This window comes from Bufo gargarizans, chromosome 3 (genome assembly GCF_014858855.1).
Source record: "Bufo gargarizans isolate SCDJY-AF-19 chromosome 3, ASM1485885v1, whole genome shotgun sequence".
NCBI lineage: Eukaryota > Metazoa > Chordata > Amphibia > Anura > Bufonidae > Bufo > Bufo gargarizans.
Genome location: NC_058082.1, coordinates 291,246,345 through 291,259,464, shown reverse-complemented (window position 1 = coordinate 291,259,464; position 13,120 = coordinate 291,246,345). Strand labels below are relative to the sequence as shown.

General features: G+C 42.8%; 1 protein-coding gene across 3 annotated transcripts in view; it reads left to right on the top strand.

The window, feature by feature from the left end:
* YPEL2 (yippee like 2) overlaps positions 1-13,120 on the top strand; it is an 82,134-nt gene that overhangs the window by 54,269 nt on the left and 14,745 nt on the right. For all 3 annotated transcript variants that reach the window (XM_044286197.1, XM_044286200.1, XM_044286199.1), the window contains one exon: positions 6,770-6,813. In XM_044286197.1, coding sequence (XP_044142132.1) covers positions 6,770-6,813 — 44 coding nt within the window. The remainder of the gene's footprint in view (positions 1-6,769; positions 6,814-13,120) is intronic.

Here is a 13,120-nt window from a genome sequence, read left to right as displayed (position 1 = left end):
AAATACGGACAACACACCCGTGTGCTATCCTAATCTGTATGTTCGTTCCACGGCCCCGGTCCTATTGAACATGTCCTATTCTTGTCAGTTTTAAGGACCAGGATAGGGCTGTTCTATTAGGGGCCAGGACATTCCGTTCCACAGAATGCTTGCGGTTGGTATCCGTCTTTGTGGACTGCAAAACGGCCAACGGTCTGATGCATGAGCCCTTATGGAAAATAGAAAATAAAATCTCACCCATTGAGCCTCTGAGTTTGTTCAGTCTCTCTCCTAGGCACCACATATGGAGGACAGACCCCAGGAACCAGCGTGTATACATGTGATGTATAGATTCAACCTTGAATATCTTCTGGGATGGTGCAGGTTACACAGAATGTTTTGGAACTACACGGTAACGTGTACCAATTTCCTCCGTACACTTTGGCACAGAGTCTTCTGTAATACAGCAGTATGATTAGTGTTTGTTGATATACCAGTAGTTTTTTTTTTTTTGAGCCTGTGATATATACAAATCCCTGAAAATAGTAATGTAAAAATGGTCCTATTCATTATCGCTCCTTTGGTGCTGCAGCGTATCCCAGACAATATGTATCCTTTCTGTCTGCATTTAAACAAGGCCTGCTCCTGATGTAAAAATGTTAGCATTCAAAGGATTCAGTGCTATTAGGGCAGTTTACATTGGAGTCACAAAGTGTGTCCTTGTTTTAGATCTGATGTGAAACCCCATCCTCCACTTTCCACCCTCAGATTTTGAAACTGCCTAAATAATAGACAATGGTTACATTTTACAGTTGCCTGTTGGTTCTGCAAAAGGTCTAAGACGCAAATTTTAATGTATCTGGAGAGCAATGTAATAAAGTGCTACAAGCATAAAAATGTATGTGGAGCACAGAGCCAGAGTTATGTGTGTGCATGTAGGCTGAGATGCCTACAAATAATCAAAATGCTAAGAAACACACTGGGGCACATTTACTAAGCTCGCTTTTTTTAAGTTTCGGTCTGACATCTAGTGGTCTTTTTCTTGTCAGATTCAAATTCACTAAACTGGTCTAAATAGTATACACATGAAAATTTGGCGCAAGTGAGCTGAATTTTTAGCGCACGTCTCCATAAAATTGGCAAATTTGTCTTAAAACTAGAAATGGGCGCAACAGACACAAAAATAGTTGGTAAATGATACCTAAAAAAAAAAGACAGTTGTAAACAGGCTTTTTACTCATGAAAACAGGTGGCGACCCTTTAGTAAATGTGCCCCACTGACTGGGAATATTTTTTTGTCTTTTTTAGGAAAGGTTATATCCACATCTGTGCTTGGTATTGTAGGGGTAGATTTACCGGTAACTCTAAACTACAAGCAATATTTGTAATGCTATTTTTAGCAGAAGTGTAACGTGGTTGACTGTTTTGTACAATGCTATGTTTATAAGCTGTGTGTGAACCTGTTACTATGGTGGTTCATAGCCACCACTGTCCCGTGCCCACGGGCGCCGTCTTTCTGTGTTGCAGTACTGCAAGGGTTAACCTCCTCTTGCTTTGTGACTGCTGTGAAGCTGTTCCGAATTGGTAATCGGCTACTGCTATATAGCTGTGTTGCTGGCCTCATTTCCTTGCCTGAGCAATTTGGTCTATGCAGATTTTTTTTTTTAGATCTCTCTAGCTTGCCAGAGCCTGTGAAAGGGCTATAATCCGTTTATCTGCCTGTGTACCATCCGCGGTCTGGTTCCTGATCCTGTGCATGAACTCTGCCAGCCCTGACGTCTGCCTGTTTCCTGACTACATGTATTGCCTGATCCCTCTGTGCAACACGCCAGTGTTTCTGATTCCTGTTGGGCAACAGCCAACAACACCAAGACTATTTCAAGTAGTAGCGGCCTAGAGACTCCCCTGCAGCGAAAAACCAGATCCCTGTATAGGGTTAAAAGGGGGAAACCAGGGGACCGCCAGGATAATTTCCTCAGGACTAGCCCTAAGTGAAACTGGTTGGTTGGCACAGTGGGTTCACATACGCTGCCTGTAACCGGTCCAGCTGCTAGGACCTGTTACACTTAACCCACTGACAGTGACAACTGAACAATAAATAATTATGTTCTACAGTGAAATGTTACCTAAAAAGTAAATTCTAACAGGTACATTTATCATCCCCTGTACGCTAAAACACTGGTGTCAGAAAGTCGTGCATTTTGGCGCACTCAATGGTTTCACAGAATTTAGTAACTTTTTGCAGGTTAAGCTCCAAGTTTGCCACTCTTTACTTTAAAAAAATAAATAAAAAAAAGGGGGGGAGATGCAGGGGCAGCTATAACCAGCACCACACATATATTCTAATCTTTGCCAGGAAACGTCCTTGCTGGTGTAGATTTCCCTTATGGAGAACTGACCTGCACAGTTCTGCCACAATTTGACAGGCGTGCTCCTTTTAATAGTGATACATCTGATGCTGAGGATATACAAAATGGGTTATCTGTTAATCTGATATTGATGGGGTCTGAGTCCCAGGTCTGGCTGGGGTCGGAGTCCCAGCATCCTCGATGAACAACTTTTCGAAGAGGCCGCAGTGCTCCTTGAGCGCTTGGGCCTCTTCCTAGGAAAGTGACTTCGCTGTACATCGGTTACATGGCCAAGGCACAGCTCGGTCCCATTCAAGTGAATGGGGCTGAGCTACAGTACCAAGCACAGACACTATATCATGTAATGCGCTGTGATTGGTAAGCTGTGAAGAGATGTAGTGCTCACCAGAGCTCCGGTGATTGCGCCGTCTCCTCATACAGCTGGTAGTTGGACGCCCCCCTCCGATCTGAAATTGATGACCTATCCTGAGAATAGGCCTCCAATATCAAAGTCATGGAAGCTCAAATGCTTTTGTTACCAAGAGTGGTTGTGACTCTGGAGGCTGAGAGGGTGAACAGCACAGAGCTTGCACACTCATGTTAACATATTTGATTTATACAAATATATGTATTTCAATGTGTATTTTGTAAGAAATAATGCATACACATATGTTTTGTCTACTAGTGTGTATGTGTGTGTGTGTGTGTGTGTGTGTGTGTGTGTATATCAGTACTGAGCTTCTTCTGGTTGGTACATACGCCTTGTTTTTGCAGGTAATAGAAAACTGTAAGCGGGTATCAAGAGATAAGAATGGAGAGCTTTTTTTCCCTGGCGTCATTGTAACCTAAAAATACAATTGCTGACACACTTGTCGTCATTCATAATTAATAGAATGGACGTTCCACTTAGCTGTGTAGGCAGATTAAACCGTAGACTGCATCAAGGACAAACGGGCTTTAGTCTGCCTATTGCTAAGCTGTCTGAGTAGGTGCAAGTCTGAGCTATGTAACAAGTCAATAGGTTTAAAACCGGGTCAAGTGTGTAAAGAAGGGTCCTAAAGTGGTCCCTAATCCAGGGAGTTATTCTGATTGGAGTCGGGAAGGAGATTTGTTTTGTTTTATTTTTATTCCCCCCCTAAAATAAGGGAATATTGGCTTCTACCTCAGTTTTTTTTGCCTTCCTCTGGATCAACTTGCATTATAACAGGCGCTGAACTTGTTGTCTTTTTTTATTTATTTTTTTCAGCCTTACAAACTATGTTACTAATAAAAGTTTTTATATACCACCAGCTTATTCCACAGCATTTCACAAATCAAAGTACATGTACCGATAAAAATCAGACGTTAAATAGTAAGGCTAGGCTCGCGTACATCTGTAGTGTCAGGCCAGGTGTTTTATGCCATAGCAGGACACAAGTGATGACTTTTCTATGCAGTTTGTGCGTCCGGTGGCCATAGCCTGCGGGAGCTGAATTCAAGTAGACAAGTATATTCACAGACCGCCACCATTAGGACTTAGCCTTTATTAGATATGTATTAAAAATACCAATAATGTGAGAGCTGGACAGAAAAACACCACTACATGCTACGTTTTTCTGTTTGGAACAGGAAGACATTTGAAGTTAATAATGTACCAGAAATGATCCCCCTAGAAAACTGAGATCCGTACTGGGATCAGTTACTCTACTGCGTACGTGTACCACACTGGAGGTAAATTATGCTGGGTGGCTTGATATATGGGAACCCAGGATAACAAGCTACCGTAATTAACAATTCAAACTAGAGGAGTGAGGGCCTTGCTCACAAGGGCATGCAATCTAGAATGTTGCTGTATAATGTGTTTTTGTGATATTGAAACGTCTTTATTTCTCTGCTTTACTGTTTTTGAGATTTGAGACTCCCACTGATCAGTATCTGATCAGTGGGAGTCCGACACCTGGGACCCCCGCCCATAAGCTGTTTGAGAAGGCAGTGGCACTCACCATAGCCCCACATCCTTCTCTCAGCTTTCCCTAGGCCAGTGACATTGCGTTCATAGTTCACGTGGCCTAGGCACAGATCAGCTCCATTGAAGTGAATAGGGCAGAGCTGCGATACCAAGCACAGCTGCTATACAATATACAGCGCTGTGCTTGGTGAGCAGAAAGATGGCTGCAACACTACTGCGAGCTCCAGTGCCTTCTCAAACAGCTGATCAGAGGAGTTCCCGGGTGTCAGACCCCCACCAATCCGTTAAAAAAAAATTGCGAAAAAAACCTTTTAAATTCTAATGGTTTGTACAGTTGTGTTCAAAATAGCAGTCAGACATCACTAACCTGATTAATGACTGTTTTTTGTAGAAATGATATTTCTACATGGCAAATACTCTACTACACCTGCTAGTAAATGAATAGAAATCCAACAGACCCAACAGTCATGACATGCATGCCTCTGATTCTGTGTAATTGAATCACTAATTGAAAGGGGCATGTTCAAAATAATAGCAGTGTGGAGTTTGATGAGTGAGGTCCTTAATTCTTTGAAAAACAGGTGGCAATTATTGCCCTTATTTAAGGAAGGCAGCAAATGTTATACATGCTGGTTACAGTGCATTTCTCTATGAAATTCTGAGGAAAATGGGTCGATACAGACATTACTTAGAAGAACAGCGTACCTTGATAAAATTGATTGGAGAGGGGAAAACATATAAAGAAGTGCAGAAAATGATTGGCTGCTCAGCTAAAATGATTGCAAATGCTTTAAAATGGCAACCAAAACCTGAAAGACGTGGAAGAAAGCGAAAAACTACCATTCGAATGGATAGAAGTATAGCCAAAATAGCAAGGACTCGGCCAACAATCAGCTCCAGGAAGATCAAAGAAGGTCTAAAGTTACCTGCGAGTACTGTTACAATTAGAAGAGGCCTATGTGAAGCCAAGCTATCTGCAAGAAGCCCCCGCAAGGTCCCACTGTTGAAAAAAAAGACGTGCTGAAGAGGTTACAATTTGCCAAAGAGCACATTGACTGGCCTAAAGAGAAATGGCGCAACAGTTTGTGCTCCTGTGAGCACTGTGGCCTTCTCCCTGCTCAGCATGCATAGCGCCGTACATTGTGTAGCGGCTGTGCTCGGGATCTCACTCAGCTCCATTCACCTCAATCCTGAATGCTTCCTTCCCAACAATCGCCTGTGTAATACAGCCTTTAGTGCTGGAACAGAGAAGCTTTCAAGAGGTGAGTGGCTTTTTTTATTTTTTATTTTTTTTATTATTTTGCACACATTTCCAGCAGTAATTTAATTTGAGTGCCTTGCAGTGCTGGTATCCTGGGTTCAATTCCAACTAAGGGCAACATCTGTGTGAAATGTGTATGTTTTCCTCATGTTTACAATGGTTTCCTCCCACACTCCAAAAATATACCGTACACGATTAGGATACTTAATTGGTTAACTGTGAAATTGACCCTAATGGTTGTTGAGGATGAGTACCCTTAGGCCAGACGCACATGAGTAAGTTCAATATGAGGAACATGCAGCATGTGTCAGAGGACCAGAGGTCATACGGGACCTCTCACTGACGCACGCTGCGAGTTTCTCACATTGAACTTGCTCATGTCTGCCTGGCCTGGCCCTTGTGTGAGAAAAGTGCATTCCAATTGCTTGTCATTATTTTCTTATGCTCATATTTGTGCTTTATTGCTCCTCTTCACTTTAAACATGCCTTCCAAGATTTTAATATTGATGGCCTACTCCTCAGGATAGGTCATCAGTATCAGATTGGCAGGTGTCTGACACCCCGTACCCCTGGCTGATTTTAGATGTTTCAGAGTAGCGTCGGCACTACACAGCTCCATCCATTGTGCAGTGGAAGGAGTCTGTAACTGCAGAACTGCTCCCATTCACTTCAGTACATTCATACGACAGTACGTTTTGCGGTCCGCAAATTGCAGATGCGCAAAACATGGATACCGACCGTGTGCGTTCCGTATCTTGCAGACTGCACATGGCCAGCCCCATTAATAGAAAATGTCCTATCTTTTTTGCGGGGGCCGCAGAATGGAAGTACGGATGTGGACAGCACGCGGTCTGCTGTCCGCATCTTTTGTGGACCTATTGAAATGAACGGGTTTACATCCGTTCTGCAAAATTGAAGAATGAATGCGGACCCATAAAGACTGTTGTGTGAATGCACCCTAAAGCAGTACTGTGGTTACCAGCTCTGTCCGCTACATAATGGATTGAGCTCTGTAGTTCAGGTGCCCACTTGCTGTGCCAGAGCCATTCCGAAACGGCTGATCCCCCACCAATCTGTTATTGTTGGGGTATCCTAAGGACAGGTAATCTATTTAAGCCCTGGAATACCCCTTGAAGCCCACATTAAACATACTTGTAAATATTAGTGGGAACATCGAAAACATGTAACATTTTACACTGTAAATGACAATGTTTTTTCTTTTTCCTTTGGCAGTCATTTCAAGGAAGTCAGGGTCGAGCTTATCTATTCAATTCTGTGTGAGTATCACTTCAAATACAAAACTCTGCTTCATTGCCTGTTGTACCTAATTGCTACAGAAAATTAAAGGTTAATGTGTCACCAAAAATGTCATCTGTCAGTTAAAACCATCTGATTGCAGATTTTATTATTCTACTTCCTGAACATGATTGTGTGGACGGCCATCTTGCCTGTGCTGTTCGTACCAGCATTAATACATTTTCTTTACGGCAGCCCCATGGTCCATAGACACAATGGTCTGGGGGGAGCTCATTGACTTCTAAAAATTTTTTATTTTTATTTAAAATGTCTTACCTTTTGAAAATCTTCTATGTGTAAGCTAAGCACGAGTCATGTTTAATGTGTACCTTAACATTCACATTTTAAAACCTGTTCTAAATGTGATGGAAATTATTTTTGTAATGTACAATGATATGGGAGCTTCTGTCCTGCTCCCATTACTGCTGTACCTAAGCCTTAAATGCTATGGAGCCGGCGGAGGTGACAGGGCAAACGCCTCCAGAGGTTCTGGTCACAGACTAAGATATATTAGCTGTTTGGTCTATAAACCCTTTTAGACCAATGTATGCCAGCCAGGCTTTAGAAGAATGCTCAGCACAGCCAAAAGGGAATCTGTAATCCTGTATACAGCAGTGTATGGGATGGGAGTACGGATTCTAAAGCACAATAGGAACTTCGGGCGCCTATTTCTGTAGAAGAAATGAAAACTTAAATAATTTTAAGTACATAATAAAAATAATTTCCATCACCTTTTAGAATAGGTTTTAAAGGGAACCTGTCATCGGGATTTTGGGTATAGAGTTGAGGACATGTGCTGCTAGATGGCCGCTAGCACATCCGCAATACTCAGTCCCCATAGCTCTGTGTGCTTTTATTGTGTAAAAAAAACTGATTTGATACATATGCAAATTACCCTGAGATGAGTCCTGTCCCTGACTCCTCTCACATACAGGACTCATCTCAGGTTAATTTGCATATGTATTAAATCGTTTTTTGTACACAATAAAAGCACACAGAGCTATGGGGACTGGGTATTGCGGATGTGCTAGCCGCCATCTAGCAACCCATGTCCTCAGCTCTATACACAAAATCCCGGTGACAGGTTCCCTTTAACCACTTCAGCCCCGCTAGCTAAAACCCCCTTCATGACCAGGCCACTTTTTACACTTCTGCACAACACTACTTTCACCGTTTATCGCTCGGTCATGCAACTTACCACCCAAATGAATTTTACCTCCTTTTCTTCTCACTAATAGAGCTTTCATTTGGTGGTATTTCATTGTTGCTGACATTTTTACTTTTTTTGTTATTAATCAAAATGTAACGATTTTTTTGCAAAAAAATGACATTTTTCACTTTCAGCTGTAAAATTTTGCAAAAAAGACATCCATATATACATTTTTCGCTAAATTTATAGTTCTACATGTCTGATAAAAAAAAAATGTTTCGGCAAAAAAAAAAAATGGTTTGGGTAAAAGTTATAGCGTTTACAAACTATGGTACAAAAATGTGAATTTCCGCTTTTTGAAGCAGCTCTGACTTTCTGAGCACCTGTCATGATTCCTGAGGTTCTACAATGCCTAAACAGTAGAAAACCCCCACAAATGACCCCATTTCGGAAAGTAGGCACCCTAAGGTATTCGCTGATGGGCATAGTGAGTTCATAGAACTTTTTATTTTTTGTCACAAGTTAGCGGAAAATGATGATTTTTATTTTATTTTATTTTTTTCTTACAAAGTCTCATATTCCACTAACTTGCGACAAAAAATAAAAAATTCTAGGAACTCGCCATGCCCCTCACAGAATACCTTGGGGTGTCTTCTTTCCAAAATGGGGTCACTTGTGGGGTAGTTATACTGCACTGGCAATTTAGGGGCCCAAATGTGTGAGAAGTACTTTGCAATCAAAATGTGTAAAAAATGGCCTGGGAAATCCAAAAGGTGCACTTTGGAATATGTGCCCCTTTGCCCACCTTGGCTGCAAAAAAGTGTCACACATCTGGTATTGCCGTACTCAGGAGAAGTTGGGGAATGTGTTTTGGGGTGTCATTTTACATATACCCATGCTGGGTGAGAGAAATATCTTGGCAAATGACAACTTTTCCCATTTTTTTATACAAAGTTGGCATTTGACCAAGATATTTTTCTCACCCAGCATGCGTATATGTAAAATGACACCCCAAAACACATTGCCCAACTTCTCCTGAGTACGGCGATACCAGATGTGTCACACTTTTTTGCAAAAATCATACGGACGTCTGAATGGAGCCTTACAGGGGGGGTGATCAGGGAATCTATATGGGTGATCACCCGCCTGTCATTGATCACCCCCCTGTAAGGCTCCATTCAGACGTCCGCATGTGTTTTGCGGATCCGATCCATGTATCCATGGATCCGTAAAAATCATACGGACGTCTGAATGGAGCCTTACAGGGGGGTGATCAATGACAGGGGGGTGATCAATGACAGGGGGGTGATCAATGACAGGGGGTGATCAGGGAATCTACAGGTCCTTCTAAAAAAATTAGCATATTGTGATAAAGTTCATTATTTTCTGTAATGTACTGATAAACATTAGACTTTCATATATTTTAGATTCATTACACACCAACTGAAGTAGTTCAAGCCTTTTATTATTTTAATATTGATGATTTTGGCATACAGCTCATGAAAACCCAAATTTCCTATCTCAAAAAATTAGCATATCATGAAAAGGTTCTCTAAACGAGCTATTAACCTAATCATCTGAATCAACTAATTAACTCTAAACACCTGCAAAAGATTCCTGAGGCTTTTAAAAACTCCCAGCCTGGTTCATTACTCCAAACTGCAATCATGGGTAAGACTGCCGACCTGACTGCTGTCCAGAAGGCCATCATTGACACCCTCAAGCAAGAAGGTAAGACACAGAAAGAAATTTCTGAACGAATAGGCTGTTCCCAGAGTGCTGTATCAAGGCACCTCAGTGGGAAGTCTGTGGGAAGGAAAAAGTGTGGCAGAAAACGCTGCACAACGAGAAGAGGTGACCGGACCCTGAGGAAGATTGTGGAGAAGGACCGATTCCAGACCTTGGGGGACCTGCGGAAGCAGTGGACTGAGTCTGGAGTAGAAACATCCAGAGCCACCGTGTACAGGCGTGTGCAGGAAATGGGCTACAGGTGCCGCATTCCCCAGGTCAAGCCACTTTTGAACCAGAAACAGCGGCAGAAGTGCCAGACCTGGGCTACAGAGAAGCAGCACTGGACTGTTGCATGTCATTCGGAAATCAAGGTGCCAGAGTCTGGAGGAAGACTGGGGAGAGGGAAATGCCAAAATGCCTGAAGTCCAGTGCCAAGTACCCACAGTCAGTGATGGTCTGGGGTGCCATGTCAGCTGCTGGTGTTGGTCCACTGTGTTTTATCAAGGGCAGGGTCAATGCAGCTAGCTATCAGGAGATTTTGGAGCACTTCATGCTTCCATCTGCTGAAAAGCTTTATGGAGATGAAGATGTCATTTTTCAGCACGACCTGGCACCTGCTCACAGTGCCAAAACCACTGGTAAATGGTTTACTGGCCATGGTATTACTGTGCTCAATTGGCCTGCCAACTCTCCTGACCTGAACCCCATAGAGAATCTGTGGGATATTGGGAAGAGAAAGTTGAGAGACGCAAGACCCAACACTCTGGATGAGCTTAAGGCCTATTGCACACGACCGTATGGCTTTTTCAGTGTTTTGCGGTCCGTTTTTCATGGATCCGTTGTTCCGTTTTTTGTTTCCGTTGTGTTTCCGTTTCTGTTCCGTTTTTCCGTTCCGTTTTTCCGTATGGCATATACAGTATACAGTAATTACATAGATAAAATTGGGCTGGGCATAACATTTTCAATAGATGGTTCAGGAAAAAACGGAACGGAAACGGAAGACATACGGATGCATTTCCGTATGTGTTCCGTTTTTTTTGCGGATCCATTGAAATGAATGGAGCCACGGACTGTGATTTGCGGGCAATAATAGGACATGTTCTATGTTAAAACGGAACGGAAAAACGGAAATACGGAAACGGAATGCATACGGAGTACATTCCGTTTTTTTTGCGGAACCATTGAAATGAATGGTTCCGTATACGGACCGTATACGGAACGCAAAAAACGGCCAGTAAACGGGGAAAAAAAACGGCCGTGTGCAATAGGCCTAAGGCCGCTATCGAAGCATCCTGGGCCTCCATAACACCTCAGCAGTGCCACAGGCTGATTGCCTCTATGCCACGCCGCATTGAAGCAGTCATTTCTGCAAAAGGATTCCCGACCAAGTATTGAGAGCATAACTGAACATAATTATTTGAAGGTTGACTTTTTTGTATTAAAAACACTTTTCTTTTATTGGTCGGATGAAATATGCTAATTTTTTGAGATAGGAAATTTGGGTTTTCATGAGCTGTATGCCAAAATCATCAATATTAAAACAATAAAAGGCTTGAACTACTTCAGTTGGTGTGTAATGAATCTAAAATATATGAAAGTCTAATGTTTATCAGTACATTACAGAAAATAATGAACTTTATCACAATATGCAAATTTTTTGAGAAGGACCTGTATATGGGTGATCACCCGCCTGTCATTGATCACCCCCCTGTAAGGCTCCATTCAGACGTCCGCATGTGTTTTGCGGATCCGATCCATGTATCTGTGGATCCGTAAAAATCATACGGACGTCTGAACGGAGCCTGACAGGGAGGTGATCAATGACAGAGGGGGGGTGATCAGGGAGTTTATATGGGGTGATCATGGGTGATCAGGGGTTTATGAGGGGTTAATAAGTGACGGGGGGGGGGGGTGTAGTGTAGTGTTTGGTGCGACTTTACTGAGCTACCTGTGTTCTCTGGTGGTCGATCCAAACAAAAGGGACCACCAGAGGACCAGGTAGCAGGTATATTAGACGCTGTTATCAAAACAGCGTCTAATATACCTGTTAGGGGTTAAAAAAAAAATCACATCTCCAGCCTGCCAGCGAGCGATTGCCGCTGGCAGGCTGGAGATCCACTCGCTTACCTTCTGTTCCGTGCGCGCGTTCACAGGAAATCTCGGGTATCGCGAGATGACGCTCCGATGCGTCCAGGAGGAGTAAATCAACCACCTCCCGGACGCATCGGCGCGTTAGGCGGTCGGGAGGTGGTTAATAAGGTGTGTGAAGGTTTAGGTACATTTTAAAGAGAACAAGTCACCACAAAATGCATTCCAATCTGCAGGCAGCAGGTACAGAGCTGATTGATTATAGTTTGTTGGAAAATATTCTGTAAAACTTGTAATTTATACATTTTAAATCTCTGCTGTTTCCGAGTTCAGTTGTACACTGGGTCTTCTCAGTAAATGACAGCTATCTCTGTATAAATTTCACCGGGGGTCCGCAAAACACAGGCACCGGCCATGTGCACTCCGCATTGCGTGCTGGGTCTGTGTCTCTGCGCTGCAAAAGATAGAACATCCTATCTTTTGCCGCATCTTGCAGATCTCAGACCCTTGAGAGAATGCTGTCAATCACTGATCAGACAGCCCCCATGTACAATTGAACTCGGAAGAGCAGAGACTTAAAGGGAATCTGTCACCTAATGCGGACATGCACAGATAGATCTCAGCTAGCATGTCCGCAATATACCTGTCCTATATCTCTGAGTGGTTTTATTTCATTTAAAAAATGATTTTATAGATATGTAAATTAGCCAAGTTGTAAATTAGCTCGCGCATCGTGAGATTACGGCACTGTAACTTTGTGAGCAAGAAGGAGATTCCTGGATGCAGGCGGTGCTGGGCTCCTTCACAGGGGGGCATAGCTGGGCTCCTTAACTGTAAGTAACCACGCCTTGGGCACCTTACTTGGCTAATTTACATATCTATAAAATCATTTTTTAAACAAAATAAAACCACACAGAGCTATGGGACAGGTATATTGCTGACATGCTAGCGGAGATCTATCCGTGCATGTCCGCAGCTCTATAGGGTAAAAAGAGGTGACAGATTCCCTTTTAAATGTATAAATTATAAGTTTTGCTGAATATTCTCCCACAAAACTATAATCAATCTGCTCAGTTCCTCCTGCTCTATAACATGATGCACTGTGATGGTGGGTTCCCTTTAAGAGGTCCCAGCAACCTCTCAATATCCCAACAGGCCATAAAGATTTATTTGCTGCTTGAGCATCTACCGTTTCTGCAGACTTGGGCTCTTCTTGTATTACATCTGAATGGCTGGCATGTAGAATTGTCTGGCCGGTCGTGGCTTCACTTGGCAAGATCTGCTGTTTGCTGGGTGTGTGGGAAGTACACGCCTGGGGT